Source organism: Oncorhynchus nerka, linkage group LG28 (assembly GCF_034236695.1).
Source record: "Oncorhynchus nerka isolate Pitt River linkage group LG28, Oner_Uvic_2.0, whole genome shotgun sequence".
NCBI classification, from domain to species: domain Eukaryota; kingdom Metazoa; phylum Chordata; class Actinopteri; order Salmoniformes; family Salmonidae; genus Oncorhynchus; species Oncorhynchus nerka.
In genome coordinates this window covers 22,811,743-22,834,001 of record NC_088423.1, presented here as the reverse complement: position 1 = coordinate 22,834,001, position 22,259 = coordinate 22,811,743, and the positions used below count along the sequence as shown (strand labels likewise).

General features: G+C 41.2%; 1 protein-coding gene across 1 annotated transcript in view; it reads left to right on the top strand.

Annotated features, from left to right (window-relative positions):
• The window catches only part of LOC115112996 (Na(+)/H(+) exchange regulatory cofactor NHE-RF1-like), a 37,371-nt gene extending 23,643 nt beyond the window's left edge, over window positions 1–13,728 (top strand). The window contains exons 2-6 of the mRNA XM_029640154.2: window positions 6,057–6,227; window positions 7,656–7,809; window positions 9,980–10,023; window positions 10,961–11,059; window positions 12,157–13,728. Coding sequence (XP_029496014.1) covers window positions 6,057–6,227; window positions 7,656–7,809; window positions 9,980–10,023; window positions 10,961–11,059; window positions 12,157–12,315 — 627 coding nt within the window. The 3' untranslated portion in view covers window positions 12,316–13,728. The remainder of the gene's footprint in view (window positions 1–6,056; window positions 6,228–7,655; window positions 7,810–9,979; window positions 10,024–10,960; window positions 11,060–12,156) is intronic.
• Window positions 13,729–22,259: the final 8,531 nt, after the last annotated feature.

Here is a 22,259-nt window from a genome sequence, read left to right as displayed (position 1 = left end):
TCGATCACATTTTTATAAATGATGTAGATCTCTGTTCTGAAGCTGTATCCTTACCCATTGGATGCAGTGATCCCAATATACTGCAGTGGCTATATCCAGGAAAGACACAGTTCTGAAAACTGGGCCTAAAATGGTATATAAGAGATCATACCAAGGATTTTGCTGTGACACTCATGTGGATGACAATAAAAATGTGTTTATGAAATTGCTTATTAATAAACATGCACCTGTTAAGAAGCTGTTAATGCTCAATGGATTGATGAGGAATTGAAAAACTGTATAGTTATGAAAAACTGTAACATTATGTACAAAATAATTTACAAATATTGCGAAAAAACACCACATAATAGCACAATTGGTTAGGAGACCGTAAAACGGCGGCCATCTCCTCCGGCATTTCTACTTTGACTCTCTTCTGATACCCCCTGTATATAGCCTAGCTGTTGCTGTTGTTATTTTACTGCTGCTGTTTAATTATTTGTTACTTAACACATTTTTAAGTTAACCAACAATGCTTTAAGTAACATTTTTTTTAAAGTAATAATTTCACTATACTGTTGTATTCGGTGCATGTGACAAATAACATTTGTATTTGATTTATTTTTAGTCTGAGTCGAGAGAAAAGTCTTTGTCCTCAGGTCTAGAGGGAACCCAAAGTAATTATATTACCCAAGAGTGGTAAAGCGGCCTTTACTGGTTCTATCAGCAGACCTATAAGCTTGCTGCCAGCTCTTAGCAAACTGTTGGGAAAAACTTGCAGTCCTCATGACTCCTTGCAGCATGTTCACGCAGATGAGCAGGGACCCTGGGCATCTTTCTTTTGGTGTTTTTCAGAGTCCGTAGAAAGGCCTCTTTAGTGTCCTAAGTTTTCATAACTGTGAACTTAATTGCCTACCATCTGTAAGCTGTTAGTTTCTTAACGACCGTTCCACAGGTGCATGTTCATTAATTGTTTGATTCATGGGAAACCGTGTTTAAACCCTTTACAATGAAGATCTGTGAAGTTATTTGGATTTTTACTAATTGTCTTTGAACGACAGGGTCCTGAAACGTTTTAATTTTTTGCTAAGTTAAAAAAACAAACATTTCTTTGCAGGATCCATGTCCTGACTTTCAAGAATGGCTGAATTATTTAGCCTTTTCTGGTCGGCTGGATGCAAGTTTCACCATTTAATTATTTCAGATCTACAGGAGTGCAAATTTCACCATGGCCCGTGGCAATATGTTTGGACGAGAATTATTCAAATATGGCAAATATGAGTTCATTCTTGCATTCAATCCATGTTGGCTTTCACGGACTACCTGAGACATAAAACAGGTGGGTGGGAGGGCACACAGGCTATCGCCAATGTATTAATGCGCAATTGGCCTAAAATGGGTAATGTAAACACTTCAACTACTTCATTTTTATTTGACACTGTAGGTTTTTGTGAAGAAGTAACTTTTTTAGGTGTGACGTTATTACCTCCATCTGTTTTTATCGACAGAAGTTTCTAAAATGGAAATGCACCGCAACAGGCGATTGTCACATCTGTTTTCTATGCAAACTGTCTAAATGTCTTCAAAAAGTTAATAGAAACATGGCTACTGTTTCCCTTTTGAAATGTGATCACGCCCCTGTAAAGAGAATGTTGTGAACATTGTTAAACTTTTCTGATATTAGTGAAATCAAGCAACAATATTATTTTCATGGATATATCCAATTACATTTCTATAGAAAATTTATGAGAACAGAGGAACACTGAGCATTTGTTGCCCTTCCAGCTGTATAGTTTGTAGTTTTAGTTAGCTAAATGAGATTAGTTACTCAGCCTGCATAGGAACCATTTTTTTAAAGCATAGCAACCAATGTTTTTGCACAGATTAAAGTATTTTGGTTTTTGTCCTCAAATGGAAGGTTTAAAGCTGCTATTTAACCGTTTGTGCTACTTGATGAAATTCACATTGACTGAGCTATAACTCACATTCTTTCTCAATGAAAGCAAGTCTTCGAAGCGGGAGATCTGTTCTGTGTGGTATTTCTATACTTCCTGTTTTAAATTTAGTTTGTCTGACTTTCAGTTTTGTACACCAGCTTCAAACAGTTGAAAATACATTATTTTTGGTTATTGAATAGGTGCTGTACAACACAGAGGTTTAGATGCAATGTATAGTGTAGAGAATCATTGTATGTTTTGTCACAAACTAAAATTAGGCAAACTAGGAAATAGAGGAGCGATTCCTGCATTTTGCACTTTTAATTTTGTTTTGTTTTAAATAGTATGAATTTACTTATCAAACATGCAGAAAGCATTACAGGCATCAGGAGCAAATGTAAATGAAGTGATTGGACAGTGAGTTTGAGGCGTTGTTCTTGATCTGTTTCACATTGAGGAGGCTCTAAGGATGCTCTTAGCCCAGGGCTAAGGTGCAGTGTGAACATGCCTGTTGTGTATTTGCTCTCCTGCTGTGTGTCTTGGGCTGATTCTCTCTATAGTAGTGGTGGTTTGTAGTAACTGGATTAAAGAGCTCACATTGCCTTCAGGTGTCCATTTCAAACACCTTTCCAGAAACCATGCTGCTAAGAGATTTTAGATGGCTCTCGGTGCTTTCTTCTGCGTTTTGTGTACTGTGTGTACACCAGCAAACTGCCCCCCCCCATTTCAAAATCTTGTTTGTTTGACATCATTGCTGTTGAAATGACAGTCTGAGATATGAGGTTTTCCGGGCCTCCACCCATTCTATTGTGAGTTCCAATCATTTATCATTCAGTACTGAAGCTGTCATTCTGCCCATGTTGATTTTCCTCAACAGTCAATGATTATGAAGCCATGTGTGAATCAATAAAACATAAAATAATGACCTTCCATATTCATCCCAGGCAAACTGTCTCCATTTCATATATACTGAGTTTATTTTCTACAAGTATTCTACAGCAGGGAGACACACCCAACATGGGTGGCTGATCAGGATGCAAAGGTTGCTCTTAAGTGTTGGTAACAGAGAATCATTAACAGGTGACTAACAATAACAGCTGTAATCTCTGGAACAACCCTCTTTATCAGTAAATGGGAGGAGGGACGCTTCATTTTTATTAGGACTCATGATGTTCTCTACTATTGCTTATATATCCTCTGGTCATAAAATGTCTCCAACTTTCCATTATCTGTTCTTTTAGGTAAGACTGAAATGGAATTTATCATTATTACAGGATCCTCTAAGATGTCACTAATAACCAGGGTGTTTTTGTTTCACAACGGTTTGTCCTCTATATCTGACTACCTGTCTTCCCTTGCTATTCCCATTTAATGTTTAGCCGTATATATTTAAAGAATTCGGCAATCTTTGTTTGGGATTTAGAAATCTAATTGATGCCATATTGGCACCAAAAGTTCAAAGATGAACTGTATTGTAGTCTGGTTCTAAATGAGAATGTTTGCCATAGATGGTTTGGTTGGTACCAACATGGAGGTTAGGTTTCCAACCTCTCTCTGGCCCTGGTATTGATGACCTCATTCCCCTTTCTGCTGCTACACAGTAGAATCTCCTATGTAGCTGTTATCCTGTCTCTAGTTGGATTAAATGCTTAACCCAGCGTATGGCCACTCCTGGATTAGCCCGTTCTACTAAACATCAGTCAGTGTCCAGTGCTCAGCTTAGACACTCCTGGAAGCCTTGTCACTCACGTGAGACAGAGTTTAACATACATGCTGTACTGTGTGGACTATTTGCATTGACCCCCACACACTTTACACTGCTGCTTCTTGTGGTTTATTATCTATGCATGGATACTTTACCCCCATCTACAGTTGCAGTCGGAAGTTTACATACACTTAGATTGGAGTCATTAAAACTCGTTTTTCAACCACTCTACATATTTCTTGTTAACAAACTATAGTTTTGGCAAGTCAGTTAGGACATCTACTTTGTTCATGACACAAGTCATTTTTCCAACAATTGTTTACAAACAGATTATTTCACTTATAATTCACTGCATCACAATTCCAGTGGGTCAGAAGTTTACATACACTAAGTTGATTGTGCCTTTAAACAGCTTTGAAAATTTCAGAAAATGATGTCATGGCTTTAGAAGCTTCTGATAGGCTAATTGACATATTTTGAGTCAATTGGAGGTGTACCTGTGGATGTATTTCAAGGCCTACCTTCAAACTCACTGCATCTTTGCTTGACATCATGGGGAAATCAAAAGAAAAAATGGTAGATCTCCACAAGTCTAGTTCATCCTAGAGATAAATGTACTTTGGTGCGAAAAGTGCAAATCAATCCCAGAACAACAGCAAAGGACCTTGTGAAGATGCTGGGGGAAATGGGTACAAAAGTACCTATATCCACAGTAAAAAGAGTCCTATATTGACATAACCTGAAAGGCCGATCAGCAAGGAAGAAGCCACTGCTCCAAAACCGCCATAAAGCCAGACTACGGTTTGCAACTGCACATGGGGACAAAGATCGTACTTTTTGGAGAAATGTCCTCTGGTCTGATGAAACAAATTAGACCTGTTTGGCCATAATGACCATTTATGTTTTGAAGGAAAAAGGGGGAGGCTTGCAAGCCGAAGACCACCATCCCAACCGTGAAGCACGGGGGTGGCAACATCATGTTATGGGGGTGCTTTGCTGCAGGAGGGACTGGTGCACTTCACAAAATAGATTGCATCATTAGGGAGGAAAATTATGTGGATATATTGAAGCAACATCTCAAGACATCAGTCAGCAAGTTAAAGCTTAGTCGCAAATGGGTCTTCCAAATGGACAATGACCCCATGCATACTTCCAAAGTTGTCGTCCTTAAGCCCATTTGCCACAAAGTCAAGGTATTGGAGTGGCCATCACAAAGCCCTGACCTCAACCCTACAGAAAATGTGTGGGCAGAACTGAAAAAGCGTGTGTGAGTAAGTTACACCAGCTCTGTCAGGAGGAATGGGCCAAAATTCACCCAACTTATTGTGGGAAGTTTGTGGAAGGCTACCTGACACGTTTGACCCAAGTTAAACTATTTAAAGGCAATGCTACCAAATACCAATTGAGTGTATGTAAACTTCTGACCCACTGGGAATATGATGAAAGAAATAAAAGCTGAAATATATCATTCTCTGTACTATTATTCTGACATTTCACATTCTTAACATGAAGTTGTGATCCTAACTGACTTAAAACAGGGAATGTTTACTAGGATTAAATGTCAGGAATTGTGAAACTGAGTTTAAATGTATTTGGCTAAGGTGTATGTAAACTTCTGACTTCAACTGTACATATTACCTTGACTAACCTATACCCCTTTACTTGGTACCCCCTGTATATAGCCTCTTATTGTTACTTGAAAAAATATTTACTAATATATATTTTTTTTAAACAACTGCATTCTTGGTTAAGAGCTTGTATGTAAGTAAGCATTTCACGGTAAGGTACCTGTACCTGTTGTATTGGGTGTATGTGACAAATAAAATGTAGATTTGATAGTATGCAGAAGCAAGTACTGTATATAGCTTGGAGCAACTATAGTATTCTTAGAGTAAAACTGCACTATGCTTGCTTGGTCCGTAACTACTAACAGCAGTTGGTCCAATATTGTTAATGTCTATTTTCCTTGCTAGCTGTCTCTGTTCCTCATTTCCACTAATAAAACACAGGGTGATGTTTTCCTTTCCCCAGATCCCTCTCTGTGGCGTCAACCTGTCATGGAATGTTCCCTCTGTTCTTTAGTACATTGAGAACACAAACTTTGCTTCTTGGTCTTTGGATGGTTGCTGAATGCTACAACACTTTGTCTCTGGATATTTGTCACACTAATGGTGTTCTAACCTGATTTTAAGATCTCCATTTCATGTCAACTGTTGCTTTATCATTTGGAGTTGTTGGGTGCTTATTTTTTTTCTTTTGCTAATCACAATCTATTTGTTGAGGAATACGTCTCTGAGTGACAAGATGGGATATGTCTCTGATTGGCGAGATCTGCTCACTCCATGTAACAGCGTAGATGTGCTGAACTAGACATTCTCTCTCTCTCTCATCGATCTGTGTGCTTAACTAGATCTGTTTTCCCTGTCTGTCCGCAGGAATCGAAGGCAGAGCTGCGTCCTCGTCTGTGCTCGCTGAAGAAGGGTGCGACGGGCTATGGCTTCAACCTGCACAGTGAGAAGTCTAAACCAGGCCAGTACATCAGGGCTGTGGATGAGGACTCTCCTGCGGACAAGGCGGGCCTCAAACCCCAGGACAAGATATTACAGGTACGTCTTTACTGTACATTTTCCTTTACACAAACACACACAAACAGCGAATCTGTACATGATGTTTTTATAAACCCAACTACTTAGCAGCTGTTCTCTTCTCCCTATCTCTAGGCCAGATTAGGAATGCAGGGCAATATTCTTCTGGTACGGTCTGTACTGGGGGGGGGGTTGCCTGACTGGTGGGAACGTGGCTTGTGCTAGAGGAGGAATGTGTGTTGTAATCCCATTACATCAGTGGCAGAGTGGTCAAATCAAAATCTCATTTTATTGGTCACATATTTTGCAGATGTTATAACAGGTGCAGCGAAATGCTTATGTTTCTAGCTCCAATAGTGCAGTAATACCACACACTATACAGAAATCCCCCCTCTCCCCAAATAAAAAAAATAAGAAATATCAGAATGAGCAATGTCATATTCCGGAATATAAATATCTATTTAATGTTGTGTATGGGCCGTATATCAATAGAAAGGTGTGTGTACAGCAGTAGTTATCTAGGATGAGCTTAGTCTAGAATACAGTATGTATTGAAGTGGGTGAAACACTATGTAAACATAATTAAAGTGACCTATGTCTATACGGCAGCAGTCTCTAAGGTGCAGGTCTGAGTAACCGGAAGGTAGCCGGCTAGTGACAGTGACTAAAGTTCAGGGCAGGGTACTGGGCAGAGGCTGGCTAGTGGTGACTATTTAACATTCTGATGGCCTGGAAATGGAAGCTGTTTTTTTTTCAGTCTCTCAGTAATAGCGATCAGTACTGGGACTAGGCAATGCACTACTGGGAAGTGTGTGAGAGTGAGGTAAAAATAAAGGGAAAGTAAGGGAGAGAGGGTTCTACACTGTGGTGTTAGTGTGTGTGAAGGGGAAACAGTCTTTTGTCCTTGGCCTTTTTTATTCTGTTTTTCGGGCTCTTGGTCCTCATGTTGTAATACTACCAGTTAATCCACTAACCGTGTCTCTGACCTGCATTACACTCCAGTTACACTGACTTCAAACGGTGTGTAACAAAGGTCACGGCTTTACGTCTAATGCTTTACACTAACCAGGGACATGTTTGTGAGCTACCATTCTTACGTATGGTAATACACACACATGGAGGAATGGGATCAGGGAGAGGGTGTATAATGGCTCTGTTGTTTGATCAAATTGTGGGAGTCTGTGAGATTCCAGATGGTATTTTCTCCCGCTGGAGTTCGACAGGCAGTCCTCCGTCTTGTGGCAGAGCTTAGTTCCTACAGCGCCCCGAACCGTTTAGTTCAGTTTAAACCTCCGTGGGAGGACTGGACTGTGTGTTATAGTCCCTAACCACTACACCACCCACAGCATGGCTGCATTCACATCAAGTCTATTGTCTCACTGTTCTGGATGTACTGGACAGCTGTACTTTGAAAACATCATTCTTTCCTCTTCTCTCCCCAACCCCCAGGTTAACAGTATGTCAGTAGTAGGGATGCAGCACAGTGAGGTGGTAGCAGCCATTAAGGCCGGGGGAGATGAGACCAGTCTACTGGTGGTGGATCGTGAGGCAGAGGCTTTCTTCAACAGCTGTGACATCATTCCTACTGAGGCCCACCTCACAGGTACACACGCATACACACTATTTCATTGAAAAACAAGACAGACACACGCGGGCGGGCAGGCGGGTGGATGGACACGCGGGCGGGCAGGCGGGTGGATGGACACGCAGGCGGGTGGATGGACACGCGGGCGGGCAGGCGGGTGGATGGACACGCGGACGGCCACGCGGGCCGACTGACACCTCGCTCTCTCTCGCTCTCTCGTGTGTGTGATATGCATACATACATACAGTGGGGCAAAAAAGTATTTAGTCAGCCACTAATTGTGCAAGTTCTCCCACTTAAAAAGATGAGAGGCCTGTAATTTTCATCATAGGTACACTTCAACTATGACAGACAAAATGAGAAAAAGAAATCCAGAAAATCACATTGTAGGATGTTTAATGAATTTATTTGCAAATTATGGTGGAAAATAAGTATTTGGTCACCTACAAACAAGCAAGATTTCTGGCTCTCACAGACCTGTAACTTCTTCTTTAAGAGGGTCCTCTGTCCTCCACTCGTTACCTGTATTAATGGCTCCTGTTTGAACTTGTTATCAGTATAAAAGACACCTGTCCACAATCTCAAACAGTCACACTCCAAACTCCACTATGGCCAAGACCAAAGAGCTGTCAAAGGACACCAGAAACAAAATTGTAGACCTGCACCAGGCTGGGAAGACTGAATCTGCAATAGGTAAGCAGCTTGGTTTGAAGAAATCAACTGTGGGAGCAATTATTAGGAAATGGAAGACATAATCTCCCTCGATCTGGGGCTCCACGCAAGATCTCACCCCGTGGGGTCAAAATGATCACAAGAACAGTGAGCAACAATCCCAGAACCACACGGGGGGACCTAGTGAATGACCTGCAGAGAGCTGGGACCAAAGTAACAAAGCCTATCTTCAGTAACACACTACGCCACCAGGGGCTTAAGCCAGTACATGTCCAGGCCCGTCTGAAGTTTGCTAGAGAGCATTTGGATGATCCAGAAGAAGATTGGGAGAATGTCATATGGTCAGATGAAACCAAAATATATATTTTTGGTAGAAACTCAACTCGTCGTGTTTGGAGGACAAATGCTGAGTTGCATCCAAAGAACACCACACCTACTGTGAAGCATGGGGGTGGGAACGTCATGCTTTGGGGCTGTTTTTCTACAAAGGGACCAGGACGACTGATCCGTGTAAAGGAAAGAATGAATGGGGCCATGTATCGTGAGATTTTGAGTGAAACCTCCTTCCATCAGCAAGGGCATTGAAGATTAAACATGGCTGGGTCTTTCAGCATGACAATGATCCCAAATACACCGCCCGGGCAACGAAGGAGTGGCTTCGTAAGAAGCATTTCAAGGTCCTGGACCAGTCTCCAGATCTCAACCCCATAGAAAATCTTTGGAGGGAGTTGAAAGTCTGTGTTGCCCAGCAACAGCCCCAAAACATCACTGCTCTAGAGGAGATCTGCATGGAGGAATGGGCCAAAATACCAGCAACAGTGTGTGAAAACCTTGTGAAGACTTACAGAAAACGTTTGACCTCTGTCATTGCCAACAAAGGGTATATAACAAAGTATTGAGAAACTTTTGTTATTGACCAAATACTTTTTTTCCACCATAATTTGCAAATAAATTCATTAAAAATCCTACAATGTGATTTTCTGGATTTTTTTCCCCCTCATTTTGTCTGTCATAGTTGAAGTGTACCTATGATGAAAATTACAGGCCTCATCTTTTTAAGTGGGAGAACTTGCACAATTGGTGGCTGACTAAATACTTTTTTGCCCCACTTTACATACACACATACACACAGAGTTATTCACAGACAGAGCAGCCTTGTTGAAGTTAATGATTAAACTGAAGTTTGGGTGGAGGACTAGCTGGCTGGCATCGGAACTAGAACAAGCCAATAGCCTTCTCTTTAAAGATGAAGTCATTGCAACCGTATCCACAGTGACAGCTGTGGTGTGGAGGAAGCAAAGGGCTCTAAAGATCCGGGACAGAGGAGTCAAACCCTTTATTCAGATATCTAATTTCCACAGTATTTATTAGCCCGATTAGTCAACAATACCACTGACTTGATACAGGAGTGAAGGGAGGACTGTGGTTCCAAATAAGGCATTTATCTGCCGTTTGTGTCCCCATTCCTTATTAACGATGTCAATAAAACAAAATATTGTCCCACTCTTTCCTCTAGGACCTCTTCCTGAACCTGTGTCGGATGGAGGAGCAGAAGAGGAGGTGAGGAGGACTGTGTGTATGTGGTGTGAGGGCAAATCCGCTCGCCTTGTCTGTCTCGCTCGCTCGCTCACTCTCTCTCTTTCCCGAACACTCACATATTTCAGAGCTTTAATTATTTAATTGGTAAATCAGAAACCTAAAGTCTTTGGCTAGATAAGATGGGTGTGTGATGACAATAGGATCATCCACTATAATCATATCTCATTGAGAGCAGACGGGCTGAATGTAGGGACACTTAAGCCTGTGTCACAAATGGTACTCTATCCCCTTAAAAGGGTACTACTTTTGACCAGAGCCCATTTAGTCTCTGATTAAAAGCACACTATTACTTTATAGGTAATAGGGTGCCATTTGGGACAAAGCAGCCATGACACCTGGGAACAAGCATAGGGGATTGGTAGCGATGACATCAGTGGTGGATATAGTGAGCCAGTGTGCTCTCTCTACCCAGCCCTGAGGGATCATGGGATTGGGAGCCTCTATAATTCCTGAAGCCTACTGGTAATTCTGTTAATGAGATGAGATAGACGAGAGCTAGTCAGATAATTAGCCATCTTGCTCACTCCTACTCACACTGACTCAGAGCTATAAAGCTGAGAGTAGAGAGCAAAAGCACGCAGAACATCTCAGTGGTTCTGAGCAAGTGCTGGTAAAGTCAATATTCAGCAGCAAATAAGACTGCACACAGTGATCAGTGTTGTCAGAACCATTTGATTGAATCACAGGTTACTGTGAGTAGGGCACTGCATGGTGAATCCTGACCCCTTGTGGCCGCTGGTGATTGGTGTGATTTCAATGTACTGGAATGTGTATTTCATAGTTGTGTTTATCTGGAGTGTGTGTGATGCAGGTGAACGATAATGTGTGATTGTCTGTACAGGAGAATGATAAGGTGTGTTTCTAATATATGTGTGTGTGTGTGTCCCTATCTCTACAGGTGGGGGTAAAGCCTAAGGTGTCCGTCAGTTCGTCTACATCCAGCGCTTCCTCCACTGGTTCTCTACCAACAGCCACTGCCAGCACCCCTCTACCAGAGGTGTGTGGACGTGTTTGTGTGTGTGTGTGGACGTGTTTGTGTGTGTGTGTGGACGTGTTTGTGTGTGTGTGTGTGGACGTGTTTGTGTGTGTGTGTGTGGACGTGTTTGTGTGTGTGTGTGTGGACGTGTTTGTGTGTGGACGTGTTTGTGTGGACGTGTTTGTGTGGACGTGTTTGTGTGGACGTGTTTGTGTGGACGTGTTTGTGTGGACGTGTTTGTGTGGACGTGTTTAACTATACTTGTAAGGGACCGGCAGTATCCACAGCAATAGTAAACAAACATTTGGCCAACTGGGGACATTTTGTTAGTCCCTACAAGATAGAATTCGATTTCTAGGGGGTTTATGGTAAAGGTTAGAATTAGTGTTAAGTTTAGGGTTAGGAGCTAGGGTTACAGTTAAGGAAAATAGGATTTAGAATGGGACTGAATCGTGTCCCCACAAGACTGTCATTTATTTTTATTTAACCTTCATTTAACTAGGCAAGTCAGTTAAGAACAAATTCTTATTTACAATGATGACCTAGGAACAGTGGGTTAACTGCCTTGTTCAGGGGCAGAACCACAGATTTTTACCTTGTCAGCTCGGGGATTCGATCGAGCAACCTTTCGGTTACTGGCCCAGCACTCTAACCACTAGGCTACTGCCGCCCCCAGCGGTGAACATTTTTATCAGTGGAATATATATATATATATTTTTTTTAATAAATACATTTTACCCCCTTTTCTCCCAAATTTCGTGGTATCCAATTGTTAGTATCTTGTCTCATCGCTACAACTCCCGTATGGGCTCGGGAGAGACAAATGTCGAATGCGTCCTCCGAAACACAACCCAACCAAGCTGCACTGCTTCTTAACACAGCGAGCATCCAACCCGGGAGCCAGCTGCACCAATGTGTCATAGGAAACACTGTGCACCTGGCGACCTGGTTAGCGCGCACTGCCCGCCACAGGAGTCGCTGGTGCGCGATGAGACAAGGCTATCCCAACCGGCCAAACCCTCCCTGACCCGGACGACGCTAGGCCAATTGTACGTCGCCCCACGGACCTCCCTGTCGCGGGTCAGTGGAATATCTAATGATTAAATCTCTGTCTGCAGGCACAATTCCAGGTGGTTCCGGCTAAGGAGTCTGATGCAGGCCTAGCCCTCAGCATGTCTCTAGCCCAGGCCAAGGAGAGGGCTCACCAGAAACGTTCAGCCAAGAAAGTCCCTGCCATGGACTGGCGCAAGAGGAATGAACTCTTCAGTAACCTATAAACCACATATTTCCTTCCTCCTTTTTGTCTACCTTTTGCTCTCTCCAAACGTGCGCATACACACACACACACGTGAAAGTGTTATTGGTTGTGATTTCATGATTTTCATCGTGTTAATTTTGGGTTTTCCACTTTTTTTTTAAAGCCACTTCTAAATAAGAAACAATGTAATTAACAATTAGAAGCTGGAAAAACAATGAACAGTTGACCTCTAGTAGAGTAAGATGATGACAAAATAAGAGATTATGGGCTGCAGGGAAAATGATAAAGGAATTAACATTGCTATAAAGTGTGTTGTCAGTCTTTTAATCTGCAATCTGTTTGGTTGGTGGTCACAATGCTTCCTTCTAAAATCATGAGCTAGCCAATAGCAGGCTGGAACAGATGGAGCTTTGTGGATGACTGATTCATCTTCAATCTTATTTCCCGAGACTTTCATGCTTTAGTACTTCTGACTAGATGAACAACAGACAATCTGTTGAATTCTTAGCAATACAAGACCATTGTTTAAGCATTTATCACCCTAAGTGGTCTACACATCTGTTTGGCAAATATTACTGAATTTGTTCAGGAATTGTATCATTCTAATGCTGACCGCTGGTTTACTTTGTGATGTTTACTACCCTGTCTATTTGAAGATTTTGTCATGTCAATTCTGTTCTAAATGTGACATGGTCATATATGTGGTTCTAGATTTTTGAATCCAAAGTGAACCATTCTATCTCAGTGTAAAGTTTAAACATTCCTGGGTTAACAACCTGTCCAAACCGGAGTTCAATCACACCTTTTGTAAAATTCTCATTTTTTTCCCCTGCCATTGTCTCAACGTTTTAAAGAATGACATGAAAATATTATTTTTCATGTTTCTTTCATTAGATTTGTACATAGTGAAATATGTCTTAAAGAAAGAAATCCTCAGTTTGTTTGTTTCTGAATAGACTCTTGGTTGAATGGAATGTTAGCCAACTGTACAGTGTATCAGTAATTTCCTACTTTGTGTCAGTTAACTCTGGTTCAGGGCGCCACTAGGCGCTATAGTATAGACCAGGGACCAACTCTGGTCCTGGAGAGCTACTGGGTGTGAAGGCTTTTGTACACTGTACACTGGTAGAAGGGCTGAGTTGTATTGATGAGGATGACAGCTATACATTTGGGATCAAACATGTCTTTTTGTCTATCTTCTTTAACCCTTTTTGTGTGTGTCTCACCATGCATTCTCTGTGGGATCTCAAAGGAAAACAACTGTTTTAGATTCTCCCTTTTTAATGGTTTAAACAGTAAACTGATGAGTAAGCAGGTGGGCGTGCATCACAAACAACACAGACCAATCAGCAAATCAATAGCTAGTTCTCTAGAATAATGTTCTGACATTAGAATGAAGCCTAAAATAATAAACACTTTACAGTTCTTGCAATTCCTGTTAGTAAAGCGTCCTTGTTGTACTTTCACTAGTTAAGGTTAATGTTAATAAGGTTATGTACAGTAAGAGGTTTTAGGGCTCTATTCAATCCGTATTGCGGAAGTTCAGCAGTACAGCGTGATTGAAATGTAACGGCAATATTTCCGAGTTAGTGCAGACTGCATTCACAGTAAACGCAGCATAGATCAGATCAATCAGAAAGTCACTTTTTACATTTTTATCGCTTCAGCCCTAAGAATGAGTAATCATTCACCCAAATTACATAAATGAGCATTTATAGACAGTGGCCAGGCGAAGACTAATTTAATCATGGATTGTTGTCTGACCTTGTCCATAGACTGTTTTACAGGGTAAGGAAACCAATATGTCATTTGTGTGTGTGTGTGTGTGCACACCTACACACAGCGCTGAAAAAAATGAAGAGACCACTGCAAAAGGATTGGTTTTTCCAGCAGGACAATGCTCCGTGCCACACAGCCAGGTCAATCAAGGTGTGGATGGAGGACCACCAGATCAAGACCCTGTCATGACCAGCCCAATCTCCAGATCTGAACCCCATTAAAAACCTCTGGAATGTGATCAAGAGGAAGATGGATGGTCACAAGCCATCAAACAAAGCCGAGCTGCTTGAATTTTTTGCGCCAGGAGTGGCATAAAGTCACCCAACATCAATGTGAAAGACTGGTGGAGAGCAGGACAAGACGCATGAAAGCTGTGATTGAAAATCAGGGTTATTCCATTTAATCTTGATTTCTGAACTCTTCCTAAGTTAAAACATTATTGTATTGTTTAAAAATGAATATGAACCTATTTTCTTTGCGCTATTCTTTTTTGTTATTTTGACCAGTTGTCATTTTCTGCAAATAAATGCTCTAAATGACATTTTTCGGGGAATTTGGGAAAACGTTGTCAGAAGTTATAGAATAAAACAAAAATGTAAATTTTACCCAAACACATACCTATAAATAGTAAAATCAGAGAAACTGATAATTGCAGTGGTCTCCTAATTTATTCCAGAGCTCATATATATATATATTACTGAACAAAAATATAAACGCAACATACGATTTCAAAGATTTACTGAGTTACAGTTAATGAGGAAATCAGTCAAATAAAATAAATAAATAATGCCCTAATCTATGGATTTCACATGACTGGGAGTTCAGATATGCATCTGTTGGTCACAGATACCTTAAAAATGGGCCTCAGGATCTCATTACGGTATTTCTGTGCATTCAAATTGCCATCGATAAAATGCAATTGTGTTTGTTGTCTGTAGCTTATGCCTTCCCATACCATAACCCCACCGCACCATGGGGCACTCTGTTTACAATGTTGACATCAGCAAACCGCTCGCCCACACGACGCGATACACGCGGTTATGAGGCCGATTGGTCGTACTACCGAATTCTTGAAAATGACGAAGGGGGCTTATGGTAGAGAAATTAACATTAAATTATCTGGCAACAGCTCTGGTGGACATTCCTGCAGTCAGCATGCCAATTGCATGCTCCCTCAACTTGAGACATCTGTGGCGTTGTGTGATAAAACTTCACATTTTTGAGTGGCCTTTTACTGTGCCCAGCACAATGTGCACCTGTGTAATGATCATGCAGCTTAATCAGCTTCTTGATATGCCACACCTGTCAGGTGGATGGATTATCTTGGCAAAGGTGAAATGCTCAGTAACAGGAATGTATACAAATGTGTGCACCAAATTTAGTGTGTATTGAACATTTCTAGTGTCTTTTAATTCAGCTGATGAAACATAGGACCAATACTTTGGTACGCGGTACATGTTGCGTTTTATATTTTTGTAAAGTGTATAATTGCAGTATTGATGGATACTTTACTGTAGGACCTGAGTATACGGGCAATTTAATGCTTGAGTAAAAGTAACTATGTCTGTGTCCCAATTACAAAATGCCACCCTATTTCCAATGAAGTGCACTACTTTTGACCAGGGTCCTATGGGTCCTGGTCAAAAGTAGTGCACTAAATAGAAAATAGGGTGTCATTTGGGAGGCCCCCCTATCTGATGAAAGTAGTAAACACTGCATGAAGCAGAAACAGTTGAAGTCAGAACTCCTCCTAGATACAATATTATCCTAGTGTACAGTGCTAATCAAATGGCTACCTGGACTATTTGCATTGACCCCCCCCCCCCCACACTTTACACTGCTGCTACTTGAGTTTTATTATCTATGCATGGTCACTTTGCCCCCATCTACAGTTGAAGTTGGAAGTTTACATACACTCAGGTTGGAGTCATTAAAACTCGTATTTCAACCACTCCACAAATTTCTTGTTAACAAACTTTAGTTTTGGCAAGTCGGTTAGGACATCTACTTTGTGTATGACACAAGTCATTTTTCCATTTTTCCAAGTCATTTCACTTAATTCACTGTATCACAATTCCAGTGGGTCAGAAGTTTACATACACTAAGTTGACTGTGCCTTTAAACAGCTTGGAAAATTCCAGAAAATTATGTCATGGATTTAGAAGCTTCTGATAATTTGAGTCAATTGGAGGTGTACCTGTGGATGTATTTCAAGGCCTACCTTCAAACTCACTGCATCTTTGCTTGACATCATGGGAAAATTATAAGAAATCAGCCAAGAAAAACATTGTAGACTTCCACAAGTCTGGTTCATCCTTGTGAGCAATTTCCAAATGCCTGAAGGTACCACGTCATCTGTACAAACAATTGTATGCAAGTATAAACACCATGGGACCACGCAGCCGTCATACTGTTCAGGAAGGAGACGCATTATGTCTCCTAGAGATTAATGTACTTTGGTGCGAAATGTGCAAATCAGTATCTATATCCACAGTACAACGAGTCCTATATCGACATAACCTGAAAGGCCGCTCAGCAAGGAAGAAGCCACTGCTCCAAAACCGCCATAAAAATGCCAGACTACGGTTTGCAATTGAACATGGGGACAAAGATCGTACTTTTTGGAGAAATGTCCTCTGGTCTGATGAAACAAAAATAGAACTGTTTGGCCATAATGACCATCGTTATGTTTGGAGGAAATAGGGGGAGGCTTGCAAGCCGAAGACCACCATCCCAACCGTGAAACAGGGGGGTGGCAGCATCATGTTGTGGGGGTGCTTTGCTGCAGGAGGGACTGGTGCAATTCACAAAATAGATGGTATCATGTGGAAGGAATTTGATGTGGATATATTGAAGCAACATCTCAAGACATCAGTCAGCAAGTTAAAGCTTAGTCGCAAATGGGTCTTCCAAATGGACAATGACCCCAAGCATACTTCCAAAGTTGTGGCAAAATGGTTTAAGGACAACAAAGTCAAGGTATTGGAGTGGCCATCACAAAGCCCTGACCTCAATCACATAGAACATTTGTGGGCAGAACTGAAAAAGTGAGTGCGAGCAAGGAGGCCTACAAACCTGACTCAGTTACACCAGCTCTGTCAGGAGGAATGGGCCAAAATTCACCCAACTTATTGTGGGAAGCTTGTGGAAGGCTACCAGACACATTTGACCCAAGTTAAACAATTTAAAGGCAATGCTAAAAATACTAATTGAGTGTATGTAAACTTCTGACCCATTGGGAATATGATGAAAGAAATAAAATCTGAAAGAAATCATTCTCTCTACTATTATTCTGACATTTCACATTCTTCAAATAGTGGTGATCCTATCTGACCTAAAACAGGGAATTTTTACTAGGATCAAATGTCAGAAATTGTGAATAACTGAGTTTAAATGTATTGTAAACTTCCGACTTCAACTGTATACACATAATATTAAGGGCAGTACAATATCACAGCTATATGACTACAAAACTATTATGAAATGTTATAATCATGGACTTTTGTTATATGAATGCTAATATAAATAATACAATGTTGTTGACATGACATATGAGAGAAGGTGCATATATAAGTAAATATATATACAGTGCCTTGCAAAAGTATTTGGCCCCCTTGAACTTTGCGACCTTTTGCCACATTTCAGGCTTCAAACATAAAGATATAAAACTGTATTTTTTTGTGAAGAATCAACAACAAGTGGGACACAATCATGAAGTGGAACGACATTTATTGGATATTTCAAACTTTTTTAACAAATCAAAAACTGAAAAATTGGGCGTGCAAAATTATTCAGCACCCTTAAGTTAATACTTTAGCGCCACCTTTTGCTGCGATTACAGCTGTAAGTCGCTTGGGGTCTCTATCAGTTTTGCATATCGAGAGACTGAAATTATTTTCCATTCCTCCTTGCAAAACAGCTCGAGCTCAGTGAGGTTGGATGGAGAGCATTTGTGAACAGCAGTTTTCAGTTCTTTCCACAGATTCTCGATTGGATTCAGGTCTGGACTTTGACTTGGCCATTCTAACACCTGGATATGTTTATTTTTGAACCATTCCATTGTAGATTTTGCTTTTGTTTTGGATCATTGTCTTGTTGGAAGACAAATCTCCATCCCAGTCTCAGGTCTTTTGCAGACTCCATCGGGTTTTCTTCCAGAATGGTCCTGTATTTGGCTCCATCCATCTTCCCATCAATTTGAACCATCTTCCCTGTCCCTGCTGAAGAAAAGCAGGCCCAAACCATGATGCTGCCACCACCATGTTTGACAGTGGGGATGGTGTGTTCAGGGTGATGAGCTGTGTTGCTTTTACGCCAATCATAACGTTTTGCATTGTTGCCAAAAAGTTCAATTTTGGTTTCATCTGACCAGAGCACCTTCTTCCACATGTTTGGTGTGTCTCCCAGGTGGCTTGTGGCAAACTTTAAACGACACTTTTTATGGATATCTTTAAGAAATGGCTTTCTTCTTGCCACTCTTCCATAAAGGCCAGATTTGTGCAATATACGACTGATTGTTGTCCTATGGACAGAGTCTCCCACCTCAGCTGTAGATCTCTGCAGTTCATCCAGAGTGATCATGGGCCTCTTGGCTGCATCTCTGATCAGTCTTCTCCTTGTATGAGCTGAAAGTTTAGAGGGACGGCCAGGTCTTGGTAGATTTGCAGTGGTCTGATACTCCTTCCATTTCAATATTATCGCTTGCACAGTGCTCCTTGGGATGTTTAAAGCTTGGGAAATCTTTTTGTATCCAAATCCGGCTTTAAACTTCTTCACAACAGTATCTCGGACCTGCCTGGTGTGTTCCTTGTTCTTCATGATGCTCTCTGCGCTTTTAACGGACCTCTGAGACTATCACAGTGCAAGTGCATTTATACGGAGACTTGATTACACACAGGTGGATTGTATGTATCATCATTAGTCATTTAGGTCAACATTGGATCATTCAGAGATCCTCACTGAACTTCTGGAGAGAGTTTGCTGCACTAAAAGTAAAGGGGCTGAATAATTTTGCACGCCCAATTTTTCAGTTTTTGATTTGTTAAAAAAGTTTGAAATATCCAATAAATGTCGTTCCACTTCATGATTGTGTCCCACTTGTTGTTGAGTCTTCACAAAAAAATACAGTTTTATATCTTTATGTTTGAAGCCTGAAATGTGGCAAAAGGTCGCAAAGTTCAAGGGGGCCGAATACTTTCGCAAGGCACTGTAAGTAAATGTTTTTTTTCTACAAAATAAAGTCAGTCGATGTAGTCATTGTAACAAGAACACTTTTTCAGAAACATGCATAAAAGTTAAATACATTCGAAAGCGGCTTTCTCTCTTGAAGAAACAATCACTGAAATGGGCCCAAATCCGCCCCCTTGTCTTTGGTTTTGGTGTGGCACTGGTTACCACAGAATTCAAGTGGCAGTTACATTTGCCAAGACCCACCCCACGGTTTCTGATAACAATTGCTGGAACAGCATTGGAGAAACAAAGTTAGATTTTTTTCCTGCTGTGGCTACATACAATTTTGGCCTTATAAATTCATGATACAGTATGTACCCATTGATTCTAGAATATAACTTATAAATGCCTCATGAGCTTTGAACAACTATCTTCAGAATCCAAAATATAAGCTTGTTTTACTCAAATGTTTGTAAACAAAGTAAATGTAAACAAACGCTATATAACCTCAAAACATGGTTAAAACAACACCGAGTACACCAAACAGGAACCCCCTCCCCTGTCCTCAGAACAGCCTCAATTCGTTGGTCTCTACAAGGTGTCAAGTGTTCCACCGAGATGCTGGCCCATGTCGACACCAATGCTGGCTGGATGTCTCTTGGGTGGTGGACCATTCTTGATACACACGGGAAACTGTTGAGCATGAAAAACCCAGCAGCGTTGCAGTTGTTGACACACTGAAACCGGTGCACCTGGCACCTACTACGATACCCCGTTGACACTTCAATCAACGGGACACTTACACAATCCATGTCTCAATTTTCCTTCTTTAACGTGGCTCCTCCCATTCATGTACATTACTTGAAGTGGATTTAACAAGTGACATTGATAAAGAGATCATAGCTTTCACCTGATTAGTCTAGGTCATGGAAAGAGCAGGTGTTCTTAATGTTTTGTATACTCAGTGTATAATGTTGATATCATGGATGGTCAGTGCTTGCCATCCATAGCTCTGTCTATACATTTGAGTGGTTAGATTTATCAAGCCCCATCCCTCATCTTTTTACCAAAACAGGGGCGCTTTGTTATTGTTTCAACTGCTGATTGCTGTTTTAACTAGGTCAGGGTTTACTGTAGGTTACATTACTACAGTCCAGTTCAATGTACAGTACTCTGAGGCTATGCAGTAGACTTCTGTGCAGGGGTGGGCAACTCCAGTCCTCGAGGGCCTGATTGGTGTCACACTTTTTCTCCATCCCTTGCAAACACAGCTGATTAATCAAATTCTAAATTGAAGATCATGATTAGGTGATTATTGGAGTAAGGTGTTTTAGCTGGAGCAAAACTGTGGCACCAATCAGGCCCCTAAGGACTGGAGTTGCCCACCCCTGCGAGAGCAATCCAAGCCTGTTATAATGTTAAGGTGAGTATCAGTGGAGGCTGTTGAGGGAGGACGGCTCCTAATAATGGCTGGAATGGAGCTTTTGCTGTATTTGATACCATTCCACTGATTCTGCTTCAACTATTACCATGATCCGGTCCTCCCCAATTAAGGTGCCACCAACCTCATGTGGTGTGTATACTACCCACCTCACAGCCTATACAGTGGCAAGAAAAAGTATGTGAACCCTTTGGAATTACTGGAATTTCTGAATAAATTGGTCATCAAATTTGATCTGATGATCTAAGTCACAACAATAGAAAATATAGTGTGCTAATAACACACCCATGATTGTATTTTTCTTGTCTATATTGAATACATCATTTAAACATTCACTGTGTAGGTTGGAAAAAGTATGTGAACCCTTAGGCTAATGACTTCTCCAAAAGCTAATTGGAGTCAGGAGTCAGCTAACCTGGAGTCTAATCAATGAGACAAGATTGGAGATGTTGGTTAGTGCTGCCTTGCCCTATAAAAAACACTCACAAATTTTGAGTTTGCTATTCACAAGAGTCATTGTCTGATGTGAACCATGCCTTGAACAAACGAGATCTCAGAAGACCTAAGATTAATAATTGTTGACTTGCATAAAGCTGGAAAGGGTTACAAAATTATCTCTAAAAGCCTTGCTGTTCATCAGTCCATGGAAAGACAAATTGTCTATAAATGGAGTAAGTGTTGCTACTCTCCCTAGGAGTAGCCATCCTGCAAAGATGACTGCAAGAGCACCGTGCAGAATGCTCAGTGAGGTTAAGAAGAATCCTAGAGTGTCAGCTAAAGACATAGAGAAATCTCTGGAACATTCTAACATCTCTGTTGACGAGTCTACGATGCGTAAAACACTAAACAAGAATGGTGTTTATGGGAGGACACCACGGAAAAATCCACTGTGGACCAAAAAAAACATTGCTGCGACGTCTGAAGTTTGCAGAAGTGCACCTGGATGTTCTACAGCGCTACTGGAAAAATATGTTGTGAACAGATGAAACTACAGTTGAGTTTTTTGGAAGGAACACACAACACTATGTGTGGAGAGAAAAAAGGCCCAGCACACCAACATCAGAAACTCATCCCAACCCTAAAGTATGGTGGATGGGAGCATCATGGTTTGGGGCGGAAAAATGAATTCCCAAGTTTATCAAGACATTTTGCAGGAGAATGTGAGACTCTGTCCACCAACTGAAGCTCAACAGAAGTTGGATGATGCAACAGGAGAACAACCCAAAACACAGGAGTAGATCAACAATAGAATAAAATATGCCTTCTGGAGTGGCCCAGTCAGTCTCCTGACCTCAACCTGATTGAGATGCTGTGGCATGACCTCAAGAAAGCGGTTCACACCAGACATCCCAAGAATATTGCTGAACTGAAACAGTTTTGTAAAGAGGGATGGTCCAAAATTCCTCCAGACTGTTGTGCAGGTCTGATCCGCAACTACAGAAAACATTTGGTTGAGGTTATTGCTGCCAAAGGAGGGTCAACCAGTTATTAAATCCAAGGGTTCACATACTTCTTCCACCCTGCACTGTGAATGTTTACACGGTGTGTTCAATAAAGACCTGATTTTTTTGTGT